The 19137-nt window shown below is 43.9% G+C and overlaps 1 protein-coding gene across 6 annotated transcripts in view; it reads right to left on the bottom strand.

Moving 5' to 3' along the window:
• Window positions 1-19137, bottom strand: part of TRIO (trio Rho guanine nucleotide exchange factor) — a 369954-nt gene that overhangs the window by 232851 nt on the left and 117966 nt on the right. For all 6 annotated transcript variants that reach the window (XM_067730390.1, XM_067730392.1, XM_067730389.1 and 3 more), the window contains one exon: window positions 7106-7180. In XM_067730390.1, the coding sequence (XP_067586491.1) occupies window positions 7106-7180 (75 nt within the window). The remainder of the gene's footprint in view (window positions 1-7105; window positions 7181-19137) is intronic.

The following is a 19137-nucleotide window of genomic DNA, read 5'->3' as shown; positions in this document are numbered from 1 at the left end:
GAAGTTTCCGATCATGATGACACTATTCTCAATTCTTATAAAAACGGCATCCTCTCTGCCATTCCTCCCCACCCCACTACATTTTACTTCTGTGAGGCACCTATCACCTTCTAGCAAACGATACACATCACACATTCTTTCTGTTTGTCTGTCTCCCCACTAGAACGGAAGCCCCCAGAGGCAGGCATCTCTGTTCACTCACTGACATCTTATACCCTCTCAGGCTGGTACACAGGAGGTATTCAGTAAATAGTCACTGAATGAACGGATTCCTCTTTTATACTCCAAACAAAGTTAATTCAAAATACCTACTATCAGGTATCAGGAAGTTAAAAATGGAAATGCCTGATGAACACTCCTATAGAAACGCAGATGCTAAACGAACTGAGGTTTACTTTAATATCAGAAGAAGGCTGGAAAAGGTCTACGTAATAGCTATATATATCTGTGTGACGCTTCTTTTCCTAATAAACCCAGCGATACTCATTTCCCTCTTATGAGAGGTAACTTCAGGGGACTCGGTCTCTTGAGCAGTGTGGCCCAGAATGACCACAGAAGCAGCCAGTTTCAGAGTCACCCCTTTTTCTTTAAATGAATTGATAAAAACTCACCTCTTACCCAAGTAGAAGAAACTTCTTTCTTTCTTTTTTTTTAATTGAAGTATAGTGACTTACAATATTGAGAATAAACTTCTTTTGTAAGAAAGGCATTCTTACTTTGCGAAGTATAATGTAAATTTCAATGGACCAACAGTACTGTTCTCTGCATGGTCCCCATCTGAATTTCCGGTTTCGAATACCATTGAAAATGGTTCTTCACTCCCCCTGAGGAACAGCAACTCACTAACCATGAAAAGCAAACTTTTCCAAAGCAAAGCTCTGAGAAAGTGCAGTCTGTGAAAGAGAAATTATGGCTACTATCTATTAAGTCTGCTACGGACTAACAAAACTCTGGTAAGAGGGTGCCCACTAGGTCCCTGCTCGAGGCCAACAGAAGGCCAGCCCTGACCGTCACACGCTCACCACCCATACCTTGTCGCTGCCTAATCCTGGGAATCAGAAACTCGCTTACACACCGTCTCGAATGAAGACTCTAAGGGGACTCTGTACTCTGTGTGGAAGGAAGGTCTCTAGAGGCACCCGGCCCTCCAGTCAGTCACTACAGCCTGGGACAGTGCTAGATGCTAACTAGAATACACAAAATGAGTGGGAGGTCCCCCTTCCCTTCTCAAGAAACGTGGAATTTTCTGCAAAACTGAAACAAGAACTAGAGTCAGTGGTCTCAACACTAACAGCAAACCTCTGGGCAATAAGATGCTATATTCCTGTCAATTCCCCCATTTACAAAGGTCAGTGTTCACCTTGCCCAAAAAAAGCTATTCTCAAAGAGTTACCCAAATGCTCGTCAACAGACAGCTGACTGAATAAGCTATGGTGCGTACGCAGCACAGTTATATACAACTGTAAAAGGGATGGCGAATCTCCGTTTGTCCTGCTATACACTGCTCTCTCTAGAATACTGTTTAAGGGGAAAGCAGAAAGGCAGAGAAAATGGTGCAAAGTACATCACTGTCTGGTCTGGGGGCGGCGGCGGGGAGGTGAGAATAGGTGGACGGACGGAGACGGAGACTGCTTGTGTTTTAAAGGTATAAGAAATAAACCAACACTGAAGAAAACGAAAGCAAAAAAGTTTACCTACTGGGGAGGGAAGGTACAGGGTGGATGAGGCAAGGAGAGAAACTAGATTTCTTTGAGTACACCTTATCTTTTAACTTTTTTTTAGTTTTTAAACCTCAAATGATGTACACATTTTACTTAATATTGAAGCAAGATTAAGTGGTTGTTTTTTTAAGCCTTAAAAATGTAAAGTTAAATAAGACAAATGATCCTGAGTTTCAGGTTGGGAAGAACTTGATCTACGCGGAGAGGAACTATTTTTTGTGACTTTAAAACACAGTAATAGGGCTGTACGTTCTTAGTGGTATGTACCCTTAGGACAACAAAAGAACAGAAGTGTTAAGTTACATTTGGTAGTCATACTGTGGTGATAACATCAGTATTACAATGTAAATAAGTAATTAGGTTGATGAGGGTAGGCACAAAGATTTTCAGCAAAAGGAAAAGAAAAGGAGATGCAGATATAAAATCAAAGAAAAATAAAATATCTGTAATTCTATATTTGAATTGGAAACCTTAGTATGAAGCCATGATATCTTTTCTCACTTAGAAAACGTATATACACAGATTTCCTAAATGTGTCCACTGAAGAGGCTCAGAAACAGTGACCCACCCAGCACAGCAAGCTTCCCCAGTACCCTGCACCATTCCCCATGCAAAAGAACCAGGGCGCTTTAGAGAAATGGCTGAATGCAGACATGGAGCAGGAAACAGACAAGATGGGCCTGAAATATCTTGTAACATCAGCAGAGAGAGAAGCTGTAATATTGTGGTACTTGGATTCAGGAGCCCATCTGAAGAGGCTCCCACTGGCCAAAGGATGGGAACATTTTAACTTCGCAAGAGAAAAAGAAATGTACAGTGGGGGAATTCCCTGGCGGTCCAGTGGTCAGGACTCAGCACTTTCACTGCCTGGGTTCAATCCCTGGTCGGGGAACTAAGAACCCACAAGCCGAGCCATGTGGCCGAAAAAAAAAAAAAGAAATGTACAATTGAAACACATCAAATATATTTAAAATCATGAACTCAAAATGACACTTAAAAAAAAACTCAATGGTCTTTTTATTAGTCTGAAATGACTAATGATGTGTCTGAAAACTAATAAGGGACAAGCATCAATCGTTTTTCCTCCTTTCCTGTATGAACTGTGTTCTCAGGGAAACCAAGAAGCTGATTGGGACGTTTCTCTTTATGGAATACCCAAGTTGACAAATGAAGAAAAAAGGATATAATTAGATTATCACTATTTTGTAACCCTAAAAAAATATTACATCGAAGCAATAATTATCATAACGTCATAAAAGAGAGACAACCAGACTCTCCCAATAAAACTCCCAGTAGAACCACCCAACACTACCCATTAAAATTTTCTGCCTATTTCCCTGCAAAACCAAGCGTCAAGATCCAGCTCCTAGCTCACAGGAAACACGGGGCAAGGGGAACACGTGACATGACCCCCCGGGGACGCAACCAGCAAAATGTAGGGAAATCTACAGGAAAACACCGTTTCCTCATTTAATAAACATACAGGAGTGACACAAAAAGGATGAGGAGGAGGAAGCTGAAGATTAAAAGATACATCAGACACATCAACCAACTGCAGTATACATCCTGTAAAAACAAATTACGAGACAAACGGAAATATGAATACTGCTTAGCGTTTTATAGATCAAAGTTATTATTCATTTTTATGTCTATGTGGTATATTGAGGTTTTTTTAAAGCCTTTCAAGGAATATAGATGAAACAAGATGACTGAGGTGACCCATGGATTCACGGCAGTTTTCTATACCATTCTCTCTCCTTTTGGACGTTGAAATGTTCCATGATAAAAAGTTAAGGGAAAAAAGGTGTTCTTAATTCTGGTGGCTGCCTGTGAGTTCTTTCATGGCCCAGACCAAACCCTAGTGGCACAGGAGCCACATGAAGTGGTTGACATTATATACACACACGTACATATATATATATAAAACGTACACACACGCACAACATTAAATATGTAATACACTGAATATGTATACCATAAATATACCTACTTTTATAGATATAACATTAAACATAAACTACAGGACACTTCTTTTACTGCCCCTCCTCTGACGTCATGCATGAAGTTAGACACGTCACTCACCTCATTCAAAAGGACTACTTTTTAGGGGATCCGGAGATGAGACAGGATCAGAAATACTGAAGCTTAAGGAGTCCACACTGGTTTCTTAGAGATCTTGAGCTAACGGGCATCTCACAGAATCGCCGATCCTCTGGCCTGCTTTTTCAAAGCCCTGGCTATTCCACTTAGACTTAATTTACTAAAAGCCACTCACATGGAGAGCTTTTACAAAGTTACCATAATAAATAGCCCTGATATGTATTAAAATGGGGTCAGGGCAAAAAAGTAGATTGGCAATTGCCAGAGTTGAGGGGTGGAGGAATCAGGGGCTGGGAATGGTGATGCTTCCACAACCTTGCGAATACACTAAAATCTACTAGGCTGTACACTTTTAAAAGGGGGATTTAAAAAATAAATCTAAAAAATAAATAAAAAATAAAAGGTGGATTTATGGTATGTGAATTTTATCTCAAGAAAAAAGAAAAAACAGGATCAGAGGTAAAAATGTTTCAGAAGTTTACTCCTTCACTGAAATTTAAAAAAACATTTACCACATAAGTAATCAATTTGTTTTTAATTTAATGATTTTTTTTTCCTTTTCCCTTCCTAAACAAGATAACAGCAAGCCTAAGGGAATCAGCAAGGACCTCATGCTGCTTTAACTGGCCAATTCTGGCCACAGATTAGGAAATACTATGAAACTGTGGTGTCCCCTACTAACTGCATTTTGCTAACCCAGCTGGCAGAAGTCCTACCATCTCTAAAAATGGTTCTGGACTGATTTGTTGCAATGCAAAACTTCCCTCCCCACTAAAGACATCCAACTTTAATTAACCCTGCAGAATTTAAGGTTTTAGCAAAGATTCACGATAAACTCTGAAAGATTGATTTTACTGGATTAGTTGAAAGAGAAATAGTTTAGTTTTGACAGTAACTTAAATAGAAACACCATCTATTAATATATTCTGTATTAAATGCTTAAGAACAGAGTGAATATGTACACATACACACTGCTATATTTAAAATAAATAACCAACAAGGACCTACTGTATAGCACAGGGAATGCTGCTCAATATTCTGTAATAACCTAAATGGGAAAAGAATTTGAAAAAGAATAGATACATGTATATGTATAACTGAATGACTCTGCTGTACGCCTGAAACCAATTCACCATTGTTAATCAACTATGCTCCACTATATTTTTTTAAAAAAAGAGTGAGTACATATAACCATTATCACTCAATCTTCTACTGTTCTTCACCTACCCATCACAAGCATAATAAGAGAAGAAAGCGCAGTGACGAGGTTTAGGAACAAAAGAAGGGACCGAAGGAGCACGTGCCCTCATCACAGAGCCAAACTTTAAAACAAAACCTGATGAACGTGCGAGATCAGCTTCCTTTCAGCCTTTCTTACAAAAGAAAGCCTGTAATATTTTAGAGTCTTTCACTTTAAAATCCACCTGTGAACTAGTCAGGAGGTTCATGAAATTGGCATGAGTCCATATTTTGCAGTTTGTCAGTAAATGATTAGAAAGGAGCAAATGCTAATTTGAAAACAGTGTATTAGAAGCCAGGAGGGCCTTTTTTCCCCTTTCATTTCTTTACCCTGTTTTTGCAACAATCTAAAGCACCTTCTCCTTTTCATGAACTTAGTCTTCTATTAACCTCTCAAAGTCACCTTGAATTAGATTTACTTCAGCAAAGTCATCAAACAGTGGTCAACAGGAGGCAAGAAACACCACTGGACACAAAGCGAGATGAGACTAGCGAAAAAGCCACAGGAAGCTGCATCCTAAATATATAGCCATCCCACATGCTTAAAGGACACACAGAACACGTAAAAGGAGCTAGCTGTGCCACAAATTTAAAATAAAACGTGTTCAAGAGGAGACATGAGATCAGCATAGCATGCCTGTTTGTGAAAGATAAAAATTTATCAAGGGAAACACATCCAGGAAGACTGTCTAAAAGCACGTGACAGTCTACAGATTTACTTCCTGCTATAACACAGCAGAAAACTCCTGCAAACCTTTGTTCTGTAACAAGTGAACTGGTGCTAAAAAGGTATGATACCCAATGGCTGTTCTGTTCATGGAGGAAGGAACCCCCGAGGAGACAGCCAGAAAAGCCCCCAAGCTGACCCTCTGTGTGCAGAGGAGAGGGCAGGTGAGTGCCCCAGAGCCTGGGAGACCGGTCCAGTCTGTCCCCACGCTGCAGAAGGGCCAGGAGTTAAGTGGAGGACCGGCTGGCAGAGACGACCAGGGCTTTCCAGGTCCATGACATGGGTTCTAGGAATTCCAGGACCAGAGCGCCAGAAAGAGAGGCAAAGAATTCAGGACACATCTACATATGGTCTCATTCCCACCACTTCTGCTGAGATGGTGGGCATATACCCTGAGAAAACCGTAATTCAAACTGCACATGTACCCCAGTGTTCACTGCAGCACTATTGACAACAGCCAGGACAGGGAAGCAACCTAAATGTCCCTCGACAGAGGAATGGATAAAATGTCCCTAGACAGAGAAATGGATAAAGAAGATGTGGTACATACATATAATGGAATATTACTCAGCCATAAAAAGAAACGAAATGGGGTCATTTGTAGAGACGTGGATGGACCCAGAGTCTGTCATACAGAGTGAAGTAAGTCAGAAAGAGAAAAACAAATATTGTGTATTAACGCATATATGTGGAATCTAGAAAAGTTTAACCCATTTCCAGGGCAGGAACAGAAATGCAGACGTAGAGAACGGACGTGTGGACATGGGAGAAAGAGGAGGGTGGGATGAACTGGGAGATTAGGTTTGACATATATACACTACCGTGTGTAAAACAGATAGCTAGTGGGAACCTGCAGCACAGCACAGGGAGCTCAGCTCGGTGCTCTGTGATGACCCAGGCGGGTGGGATGTGGTGGGGGAGGGGATATATGTATATGTATAGCTGATTCACTTCACTGTACAGCAGAAACTAACACAACATTGTAAAGCAATTATACTTTAATTTTAAAAAAATCAGTTTTTTTACTTAACTGTCAAATGTTTGTTGAATGACAGACACGAACATATTTTAATCACGAACATATTTTAATCACCGATGCTATCTGACCTATGATGTGCCTGCCAGCTAGAAGAAAACCCTTTGGGCACTCATTTCTCAGGACCACACTACAAGAATACAGCAGTTAAAAATCCATCGAAATGCCAATGCTTTTACGTTGTGACAGGTGAGCTAGTGTATAGTTTAGTATTTCAGACTCTGACATTGTATCGAAGCACTCAGAAGGAACAATAGAGCAGATTAGAAAGTTAAACTTTACCTGAAAGGTATGCAACTTTTTCCTTTAAAATTGGCAAAACATCCATAGCTTTCATTTCATCGTTTTTTCGAAACCCTGAAATACATAAGGAGAAAATAAAATTAGCGGGTTGCTTGAGTGTCATTTAATTTCCTAACCACCCAATCTCAATGCCAACGCAGCTGCTTTCTTCACACCCATTAAATCAACTTGAGAAATATCATCATTTGAAAACATCTGAATTCTATGAAGGAAAGTCTCTGATCACAAGAATACCTTCTATTTCAATGTGGAAGAATGATTTGCAGACCCAGACCCAGAGGCTCCCATACCAAGCAAGCTCTCGATCATTTCTGGTTTTAAAGAAAGGTTTGGTCCCAAAAAGACGGGATTTGAAATCAGTCCAGATTGTTTCAAAAATCTTCATTTTAATTCCACAGATTTAACATAAACACTGGCAAATAAAGCAGCAACATGGTTGTTTTAAAACTGCGATTCATGGCACACTAAAACCTCTAGGGGGAGCTCAGAGCCTCATCCTATCTCCGAATCCAGTTAAACATAAACAGCGTCAGGGAGGAGAGCAGGATTATAAACAGCTGGGGACTGGCCACAGCTCCCACTTGGCGCTGTCCTTCCAGGCTTTCTGGGGCAGGCGCCCCTGGAGGAATGTCACTGGCGAACGTGTAAGATGGTCTGGTGTCACCCACTTCACTGGGTGGCCCAGATCCCTCTCCTCACATCAAACCAACTCTCCCCACGCCCCGAACATCGTAGAAGGCCCAGTGGAAACAGTGTGGCAAGGAAGCACGCGGCGGGCACTTCAGGCCAGGCCAGGACCCATCTCCGCAAAGGGAACTCTGGCAGCCCAAACACGACCGGCCCAGCTCTCCAGGGCGAATGCCCACATGGGACTCTGGGGTCAGAAATGTCCATACTGGTAATAACGCCTCGGCATTTTTCTCTTGGAGGTCTCTACCAGGGGAAGTCCAGGTTCAGGATGCTGGCCATACTCATCAAAACAAGTAACTATCGTTCACGGCAGAGCAATCTCTAGAAAGAATTAAAGAGAGCTGCCCCATCCCTATTTTCCTGTTTGTTTTTGCCAAAATAGTACAAGGAAAGGATCCAAAAATGTGAGTTTGGTAACAAATAACCAATGCAAGGCATAGACCTGGAATTAGCAGCAAAAAAAGTGCTCTAGGTACGTGACTGGAGCTTCCGCTTCTGAGCCTGAGCAGTTCCTGCGGACCAGCCCTGGCACAGATTAACCCTACAAAAACCGACTGTCTCAAGGCACAGGAGAGTGACCAAAAGCAGGGAGAGCCACCAGGAAAAAGGAAGTGACTTTATAACGGCTTTCAGCCTGAGGGCAGGGCCCAGCCTAAGCCACCTGGAGCTGCTAAAACAAGTCGGGACACAGCTCAGGGCAACCTCAGCAGCTGTAATCAAGACAAGAAATCGTGCAAAAGAGAAGGGGAGACCCAAATTCTGTACATAAACTTGGCCCAAACCTCTGGCTGTCCCCCGCGCTTGCATGTTCAGGGCAAGCTCCAAGCAGCCCCAGCTCCAGGCTAAGGCTAAGGACCTGACCCGAGGCTGGAGTGGCTGCCCGCTGCAGGGTCCAGCCTGCTGAAACAAGCACCCGAACAGCAACAAAACCAGCACATTCTGGAGGAATCCAACAGAATCTAGTCTCCGCAATGTATCATTCACAGAAACAAAGAATGAGTAGATTAATAACAATCCTGTCCACAGAATACCTACACGTGCACAAAGAACCCAGTTTAACAGGATCTAACCACGACACTGACGATCACCAGAGACTTCTGTGCAAAGACCACAGCAAACACATCCTGACGAGGACCCTGAGGTCCAAGGGCTTAGCGGCACTACCCAGCTGGTTGTGAAATGGCTCAACACAGAACGCAGGCCTCCAGATCACCAGGCCATTTTGCTTTCCAATACACCATGCCTTGTGGACCAACCCACCAGGCTTTTAGAACGCTGGCTATTTATAAAAGGCAAAACAAGAGCCAAGGGCTCTGCAATTTCATCCTTAAGGTTCCTTCAAAACTCTTGAATGGATGCAATGTCATCTCAGCAGTTCATTGCCTGTCATTGGGTAATTATTCACCGCATGCGTCTACAAAGATTGATGACATCCCACTTCCAACTGAGGCGGACATGGATGGCAGCGGGGCAAATGCAAAGAGGAATCAGGCACCACAGCGGCCTTTGCAGAGACAAGCTCATGAACACCTAGAGAGCAAAGGCACAGGATGGAAAGTTCTGTAAGCAGCACGAACGGACCCAGGCAATGAGGAGGCAGATCAAATACCAGAATACTAGGAAGAAGGAAGCCATAGCTGTGGACCCCCATCTACCGGGATTTGAAAAGAGGATCCCCTTCCACTGCCACCAGACAAGAAAACGCACACTTCCCACCGTCCCCCCATAGCCGTGCGCACACGTGCCCCGGCCGGGACACAGCAGAGCCCTCAGAGAGCTGCCACTACCACTGCGGTCCTGGATTCCCACACTGCAGAAGCAGGAGCTGCCTCTCACACAGCCCTCGACAAAGAGAATGGCCCCATTCCAGTTCGGGGACCTCAAGAGAAGCCTGTGTGACTTACGGAATTCCAAAGCATTCTTGACAAGTCCCGCCGACTCTGAACTACATCTGTTTATTAATAAGCTTGATGGAGTGAATGATGCCATTTAGAGCTGCCATGTTCCAGGTCACCCCACCGGAAGAATATCATACTGATATGAAAACAAAGTGAAGGAAACAAAACAATGACAATCTCCCCTAAATTGAGACTCAACAGTTTTTCCAGAAGAAGAAAGGCACATGAATCAATGGCTAAACTGGTGTGAAAATGTGTTTAACTTCTATTATGATATACGTACATGTCTGAACATAGACTAGAATATAAATTCTAAATAGTTTTACCGTAATATTTTTGTTGAATATGGCACAGAAAAAAAGACATGCTGATTTTATTAAAATTGACAATGAAAACGTCTAAAACATAAAAGAAAATAGAGAAACAAACAATGAAAGAAAGAAACATAAAACTAACCACACAAAGAAACTGAGTTTGTGGCTATTATTAGGCACTCACCTAAGTACTGTTTAACCTCGTTTCCATTTTTAAAAGACACACCCAACAGGCAAAGGACTGCAGAAGCCTGTACACATACTAAAGCTAGATTAAATATATCACGTAACTTTCAATAAAAAGCAAGAACTCAGCCATGAAATGTCCTCAGATCTAATGGCAGATTCTGTTCCATGCCCTGAAGAGCTATTTATGAAAACAGAGTGCATGACTACAAAAAAATTACAAATAAATGGCTTCTGTGCTATTCCAGTGATTCTAGATTACATGACAGGTAGGACAACAACTACTGTGCTGCTTCCTCATACATTAAAGGATCTAGCTGTGGGACCTACACTTCGGAACAAAAGGATACACTCAGCAACTACCCTCGAAACATACACCTGTCCTCCCACCCTCATGGAGAGGGGAAGGACTGGCAGATGCCATCTCGGAGTGACACTTGAGAGACCACAGACCTCATCAGTGCCACAGCTAGGAAGTCATCAGCACTTTACTGCTAAGTGCCACCAAACTTAATAGGTGGCACAGAGAGAATGTCAGTAAAACTAGGAGAGAAGGGGCAAAGAGCAATGTGAAAGGCAATAACTATATAACAGAGGTAAATGGCCAAAGTCAGAGGACATGTATTTGTACCCATTTTGTCAATTATATACTTTTTTTTTTTTTTTTTTGGCGGTACGCGGGCCTCTCACTGCCATGGCCTCTCCCGTTGCGGAGCACAGGCTCCGGATGCACAGGCTCAGCGGCCATGGCTCACGGGCCCAGCCGCTCCGCGGCATGTGGGATCTTCCCGGACCGGGGCACGAACCTGTGTCCCCTGCCCCGGCAGGCGGACTCTCAACCACTGCGCCACCAGGGAAGCCCCAATTATATACTTTTTAAAATACACAGGCCTATATTGAAGTGTGCAGAGGGACTGGATACTTGTTACGATTTAAAGTACGTTTTGCTGAGACAAAGAAGCCACTGTGAATTTTAATGAAAGGCTAGCTTCAAGGGACAGTGAACAGCGCATGGGATGCAGTCAGCCGAGGCTCATCCAGCTCCTTCGTAGGTGCAAAGCGTGTGTTCCAGGGGAGTCCAAAAAGGAAGTCAACAACTGCTCTTTTAAACCAAATCTGAAAAAAATGTTCACAGAACATTTGCCATTACTCTAGATCTTGATGTTAATATTTGTTGAACGCTACTGAGGGAAGTGCGTTTGGGTTAACAATCTGATTTTATCATTGTTAACATAAACATGCAGTTAGTGGCTGATTTTCTTTCCTCCTTCCTGGTTTCAGTCAACACAAATAACCCCTTTTCCTAAAGCAATCACATTTGAATATTTAGAGGTTTTAACATAGTCATTAAAAAATATCTCAAACCCCAGGTTCAGCATGGTATGACTTGCCAAAATTGATTCTGTTACCACTTTTCAAATTGCTATTTGGTTCAGTAACCTGTCAGCCTGAGGTACATTTCAACCCCCCGCTCCCAAATCATTCACATTTCCTAAAGTGACTAACATTATGTTGCCCATCAAGAGAACAGTTTTTCTCTCTCTTCCTCTAAATCCGCCTGCCAGCCAGAGGACGGGTCTGTTTTTGTTCCCTGCTGTGTCCCAGCTGCCTAGGACAGGGCAGGTACAGGGTGGTCAATGAACATGGGTTGGCTGAATGAATGAATGAATGAACGAACTAAGACATGCACATACTTCTCCAGCTTCTTGCCCAAAACCCCCATGCAAGCACCTCAATGTTCCTGAGCACTTCCTGTTTCCCGTTTAACCTATAAGCTCAGTATTGCTCAGATGGTCTACGATATGACTTATATTTACAACGAGGAAAATTAACCTCTCTGCCCTAAGAGAAAACATTCCACAAGTTATTCAACAATGTAAAATCTTTTAGTTGAATCAATGGTCTGAAACTTCAACTATCTAATACCCCACTGGTCAGATCAATCTCGTTTGTCACCCCTCGACCCTACAAGGAGGTGCTGTATTGTTACTGCTGACAAATGCCTTTTGAAGCGAGTCACTGCTGACCAGAATGCTCCCACACTTGGTCATTTCCTTGGTATCAGAATTTTTAAAATCAACAAACAGATAAGGAACAACCACCCCCAGGTTTTTTTATTTAAGAAGTACAAAAGCACCACAGAAATATTTTTACAATGAGCAAACATTATCCCAGCAGTCATTTTTCCATAGCTGGTTTCAAAAGAAATTAAGATGAAACAAATCAAATGAGTTTTTAAATGAACCAAATTTTTAAAATTCTAAACCAAAACACAGGTTAATTTTTTCTCCCATATTTCTCTCAGGACTACCAGCAGATACTAGCCATTTGAAATGTTACCTAATCCTCAAATTAAACAAGTCAATTTTTTTTTTTAAGTATTGAATAAAAACAGTGCTTGTTAGAAGAAAAAAAAGTCATTTCTTCACCATTTGAGCTGAACCAGATGAACTGGCACCTTGCTCTCAACAGTCCGCCTCACCTCCTGCACTGGGATTTGTCCTTAAAGGACAATCCACAAGGCAAACTGTGCAGCTCATCCGTTTTCAGAGGTCTCATTTGCCGGTCAGCTATCTTACGTTAGTATTTACTAAATGGGAAGACAAAGTGAGAGAGACTGAACAAATTCCCATCCTTCTAAAGACACAGGTGGTAGCAGTAATAAACAATGTGGTAATAAAGAAAGCAGCGTTCTGAAAGAACAAAGGAAAGCAACATTAAGTAGTAAGCTGGAGGGTCACTATTAGTACGGAGTCTTGGTGGTAATCACCGAATTTTGCTCATTAGTTTATTTAGGGGAAACGCGCGCGCATGCACCCCACAGCACAAAGAGCAGGGGGCTAAGCCTCTCCATCAGCGGCAGCGCGCACGCGCAGATGGAGGTGACGTCACCCTTTCCAGGCAGGCCGTCCGCAGTTCCGACTCCCGGACCTTTCTCTGCAGTGCCTGCGGGATTAGTCACGGATCGCTGGGAGCGGCAGCGCGCGCACGCGGCACAATGTCTGCGCTATCAAGGCTTTTAGTTGGGCAAGCATTGAGACCAGTGTTGCGTAGGGAGGAAGCATTTTCTCTAGCCTGGATCCTCTCTGAAAATGTTTGGGGCGGGGGGCGGGGATATAAGGTTATAAATCAAGTGGTGTACTGTGTCTTCTTTACTAATACATGAAAAAATCAAAACATAATGCAATGCTTATATTATTTTTACATAAATATGTAACTACAGTCCATACTTATAAAATGATTATAAAATGCATATAAAGTGAATTAAGTATTTATATCAAGAATATAAACATGTTCACAGGCCACCACACAGGAATATGGATGGGGTTTCATAGTACAGCATTATAATTTCTACTTATTTCCTTTATGGTTATAGTAACTGTCAGACTGGTTGATTTATTCCTTCACATAATTTTAGAAGCAATAGCCTGTAATATCATACCTTGCAGAAAGAAAAAGCAACATAAGCTGTCTGATTCAAGGCAGTTTAAGGGCATTTCAACTTGAAATAGCTCTGGCTTTTAATGTCTTGAGCACAAAACATAGAAGACAAACCAAAATAACCAAAAAAAACACAAAAGCAAAACCATAGCAAGAATATTTTTAACTATTGCATATATTTTACTGTAATGAAACAATCTGCAGAATTTTTAACATTTGATGATTTAATTACACAGTAACTGTGTTAGAGGTTAATTAAAAAGCATAAGGAATAGACCAATGAAAGGAAATATTCCAATAGTCAAAAAAAGGAGGAATATTATAAAAGGCAACTCTATAATCTCATAAATCTAAAAAGAACCATGTGCCCAGATGTGCCGTTCATCTTTGCATCCTCAGGGACCAGCACAGGGCCAAGCGTAGAGAAACCTTATCCTCGTGTTTGTCTAATGCCAAGAGAAAGAAGACATCTGTCTGTGCTTGTGCCTGTACTGCCTGTCAGGAGATGCCTCTGGGGAAAGCTCACCCAGGCTGTACCCTGAGAACTATCACTCACCCTAAACTACACACACACACACACACACACACACACACACACACACACACTTTGATTCATATGGTTCTGTGTGCTGACAGACTCCAAATAAGGTTTGCTTTACATAAGAAGTAGCCTCTCAGGAAAGCTGTTTAAAAACTTACTTTGCGGGACTTCCCTGGTGGCACAGTGGTTAAGAATCTGTCTGCCAATGCAGGGGACACGGGTTCGATCCCTGGTCTGGGAAGATCCCACATGCCGCGGAGCAACTAAGCCTGTGAACCACAACTACTGAGCCCACGTTTCCCAACTACTGAAGCCCACGCACCTACAGCCCATGCTCCGCAACAAGAGAAGCCACCGTGATGAGAAGCCTGCACACCGCAACAAAGAGTAGCCCCTGCTCACCGCAACTAGAGAAAGCCCACGCACAGCAACGAAGACCCAACGCAGCCAAAAAAAAAACACACACACAAAAAAACTTAGTTTGTAGCAAATGAATAACAGTGATACAACTGTACAGCAATCAACCAAAATTGACTGCTAAAAGAAAACCTGTTTAATCATTACATCAAACAGTCTGTAAATGGTAGTACCCTTACCCTCTACCAAATAAGAAAAGAAAAAATTCTAATACCCAAGTATATTTTTTTAAATGCACATCACAATCAAACGCTATAAAAGGCTTTGGATAATAAAGCGATAATTATAACTCTACTCTTTCCCTTTATATAAATATCTTTTGATTATTACATACAGAAAGGCTTTCAATTACAGAGAAGTGGTATAAATTGACGGTATTAAAACTTCTCTCAGTGTACACTGATTTGCTCTGATTTGGGGGTGGTATGAACATCAAGTGCAATCTAGGGTCCTTGCTGAACCCAGTGTGTTTGGCAAAGCAGCAGGAGTGGTCAGTTCTGTACAGTGCAAACACATAGTATGGAAAAACCAGGGCCAGAGGGATCGAAGTAAGAGATGTCCTGTAAGATGTAGGATTCTTGCCAGGGGGCGGGGCGGGGGGAGTTGATTATGGTTGGTCTCGGCTGCCGAGCAGGAGCCAGGAGGGGTCATGAACTGGGCACCTGCATGCCTATAGTACAGGCTTCTCTACCAAACGTCTAACCCCGAACTCACCCGCATCCCCCCAGACCTGCCCCCCACTGTGTGGGTTCCAGCGCAGCCCCTGGTCCCACAAACCACCCACCCCAACCGAACCAGGAACCCAGGCTGCCCCTGCCCCCCACCGTCCTCCCTCGCATTCCTGCAGACTCCAGGGGCACCGTGTCCACTGGCCAGCAACTCCCTCGTGTGCATGACTCCAACAGTCTCCTAATGGACATTCATGATTCCCTCTGATCCATTCTGCCACTCTCTCCTAAACATCCATCTCACAGTTTCACTCCCCTAAAATTCACCACTGGCTTCTCTATGCCCTCGAATAAAGCCCGAACTCCCTGATGTGGCACAAAGCCCCTCAAGACCTGACGTCCACTTACCCCTGTGGCCTCACCGGTTCCCCCGACTCAGTACCCTCTCCACACACCCACTCCAGGAATTCTAATCACCTGCAGGGAACACACGTCCTCGCTCACGGCTGAACTTCCACACACACTGCTCCCTACCAGCCGGAAACACGCCCCGCACCTCCCAACATGCACATACACGTGTGAACACGCACACGCACGCACTCTTCACCCTCCCAGCTCCTCCAGAAAGGCTCGGGCCAGACCCAGCCCGTCTGTGTAGCCTTGCGGAGCCCCTCAGTGCTGGATCAGATGCCCCATCCTGCACTCCCACAGCACCCCGAACCCTTATCACACTGCACAGTTAGAATTACCTAAACACCCATCAGCGTGCCCCATGATAAGGGAAGCCCCTCGAGGGATGGGACGGTCCTACATCTCACTGCCTAGCAGAGTGCTATGGTCACAGTAAGGGCTCCATCCCCAGCTAGGTAGCCCCCGAGGCTCAGAGCGCTTCAAGCAGTTGGAAATTTTAAGTGGCAGCTGACAACCTGCAGCTCTGAGCCAAGTATCCGTCTCATCCCAGACAGTCAGCAACCAGTCCAAAGTGGTCAACTTGCTCCAAACACTCATTCGAGGAGGCTGCGGTGACGAGTGAGTCCTTCATCTAGTACATAAAATTACATTTACATATTCTTCGTTCAGATTTTTTAAGCAGGAAAAGTTTGACTCTGGGATTTTCACAACGTAATTAAAAGTTATTTGCTGCCCAGCCACACACATACAAAAATTATTTATGAAAAGCTTCTGTGATGGGAAGGACACTGAGTGGCTTTGAGTTCCATAGACCACATACCAGCCCCTAGAGAGTTAAGATGCATACCTAAGGAAAAATTTCAGGGAGCCCAGATTCCTGCATCTTCCCACACACAGAAAAACAGTGCAATCATTAACTTCAGATGTCTGTTCTTTGTAATTAGCAGTGATCTTTTTATTCTTGACCACGTGTTTTTCCAGCAAAAAAGTTCAGCTGTATCCTGGCTCCCCCCTTACCTCTTCGGAGCAGATCCTCAGAGCCATCTGAGGGGCTGTCTCCTGGGCTACAGTCCTCGGTGAGGTCGCTGAATAAAACAAACTCACTGCTCTCACTTTGTGTTCTTTTTCAGTCAACACCACGTCCTCAACCACCAAGAGGGATGCAAGACTCTAGGGAAGTGGTTTCTAAGTAGGAAAACACGGGTCTTGCGGCCCCGCCCCTTTGCACTCAGGACTGTCTTCACCCAAGAATTCCGAGTTACACCAAAGCGCTTTTATTACGAGATTCTGTAAACAGAGTAGACGTGAGGGAAACAGCAAGCCAAGCAAACCCCATACAACTCAAAACTGAACCTGAAGGACTGAAAAGTTATTTCCATTTGGATTTAATTTCAACATAAACTCACTAGAAAGGTATGGAAGAACTTTCTACCAGCCAGTCCCTCTGATGAAGCTTAGAACTGTGTTTTTCATCACTTGGCATTCATAAAGGACACATTTACACATGGTGTTCTCTTAAGCCCTAGAAATGTTCCCCCTGAATGACGTGTTCCTGATTGTAAGAAGCTTATAATCTAAAACAAAATAAAACACACATTAGACCAAATAGTGGCCTTAACCATGTGTACGTAACAAGCAAAGTCTGATGGACAAATAAATATGCCTTACAAATACAGGTACTGTTATTTATAAAAAAAGATGTAGATGCTATTGTGATTAATTACACAAAGCCATCTAAAAGTATTACTTTTGTCACTGAAATTCTGTATCAATCACTGGCACTAAAACTAAGTCCCTGACATAGAAAAGGATGCTCCAGACCCTTCTGAAAAGGTTGGAACCCCTTGCTATAGGGATTAAAGCCACAAAGCACAGAAGTGAATAATACTATAACATGTTCAAAGAGTAATACTGTGATTGCTTTAATCATGAGAAGGGGGGCGGAGTCAAGAAGGCAGTGTGGGAAGACTCAGTGTTGGCGTCTCCCCACAACTAGGGCGCCTGCCAGATGCGGGTGGGGGACCCTGACGCCCAAGGAGACGGGAAGAACCCCCAAGAGAACCAGTAGGATGTGGGGGAACTGAGGAGTGAGGAGAAGTGGAGGCCGGACAGGACCGGTGCCCCTGAGGGGTGGCTGAGAGCAGGGGAGGGATGCCTTCCCATGCCTGGAGGGACCCTTGGGGGCTGGGATCAGGGGAGGGCGGGCCCAGCGTTTCCCCTGCCCGATCTCCGGGGAAGTCCGCCTGGCTCTCAGGTCGGATCCTATGCCCTCCAGGCTGGGGTGGTCCTGGGGGCATAGGAGGGAGGCTGGGGAGATGAACAGAGGCAGGCGGGATGGGCCCTCCGGGACTGGAGGAGCAGGACTGGAGCAGAGGGTGTTTGCTCTGCCCACTCAGGTCCGGGGAGCCTGCTGAGCTCCCAGGCCAATCCCACACCCTCCAAAGCCCCCTGCAGGGAGCATGGGCCCTGGGGACGAAGGAGGGAGGCCAGCAAGATCAGGAGAGGCTGCTGGGAGGGGACTAGAGGAGCAGGAGAGGAGCGGAGGGTGTTTGTCCCGCCCACCTGAGCCCAGGAAGCCTGCTGGGCTTCCAGGGGGAAGGCACGCCTGGGCCCCTTCTATTCTGTAGAGCCTAAGCCCCGCCCACCCCCACTGCCTTTTCCAGCCCTGTGGGTCCTAAGCATAGGCCCCGCCCACCAGCCAAGCCTCACCCCTGCTTAGATGCCACCCTCCACAGCCAAGACCTTTTCCACCTTTCTTTTTTTTTCTCCTCCTCCTCTTTGTTACTACTGTAGTTCTGTTCTACCTTCTGGTTGTTGTTTCATCTATATATTTTTTTTCTAACATAGCTGTTACTTTCCTAGTCTAATTTTATTGTTTACTTTGTTACTCTTCTCCTTTTTTTCTTTTTCTTTTTTTTCTTTTCTTTTTTGGCTGTCCCAGGTGGCTTGCGGGATCTTGGTTCACGAACCTAGGTCAGGCCGAAGCTCCTGCGGTGGGAGGTCCGAGTCCGAACCACTGGACTAACAGAGAACCTCAGATCCCAGGGAATATTCATCAGAGTGAAGTCTCCCGGAGATCCTCATCTCAGCACCAAGACCCAGCTCTACCCAACAGCCTACAAACTCCAGTGTTGGAAGCCTCAGGCCAAACAACCAGTAAGACAGGAACACAATCCCACTCGTAAAAAAAAAAAAGGGAAAAAAAAAATAAGACGGCAAAAAAGTATGTCACAGATGAAGGAGCAAGGTAAAAACTTACAAGACCAAATAAATGAAGAGGAAATAGGTAATCTACCTGAAAAAGAATGCAGAGTAATGATAGTAAAGATGATCCAGAATCTCGGAAATAGAATGGAGGCACGGACTGAGACAATACAAGAAAGGTTTAACAAAGATCTAGAAGAACTAAAGAACAAACAAACAGAGATGAACAACACAATAACTG

Source organism: Pseudorca crassidens, chromosome 3 (genome assembly GCF_039906515.1).
Source record: "Pseudorca crassidens isolate mPseCra1 chromosome 3, mPseCra1.hap1, whole genome shotgun sequence".
Taxonomy (NCBI): domain Eukaryota; kingdom Metazoa; phylum Chordata; class Mammalia; order Artiodactyla; family Delphinidae; genus Pseudorca; species Pseudorca crassidens.
Note: the sequence above shows the minus strand (reverse complement) of the source record. Positions and strands in the feature narration are given on the sequence as shown.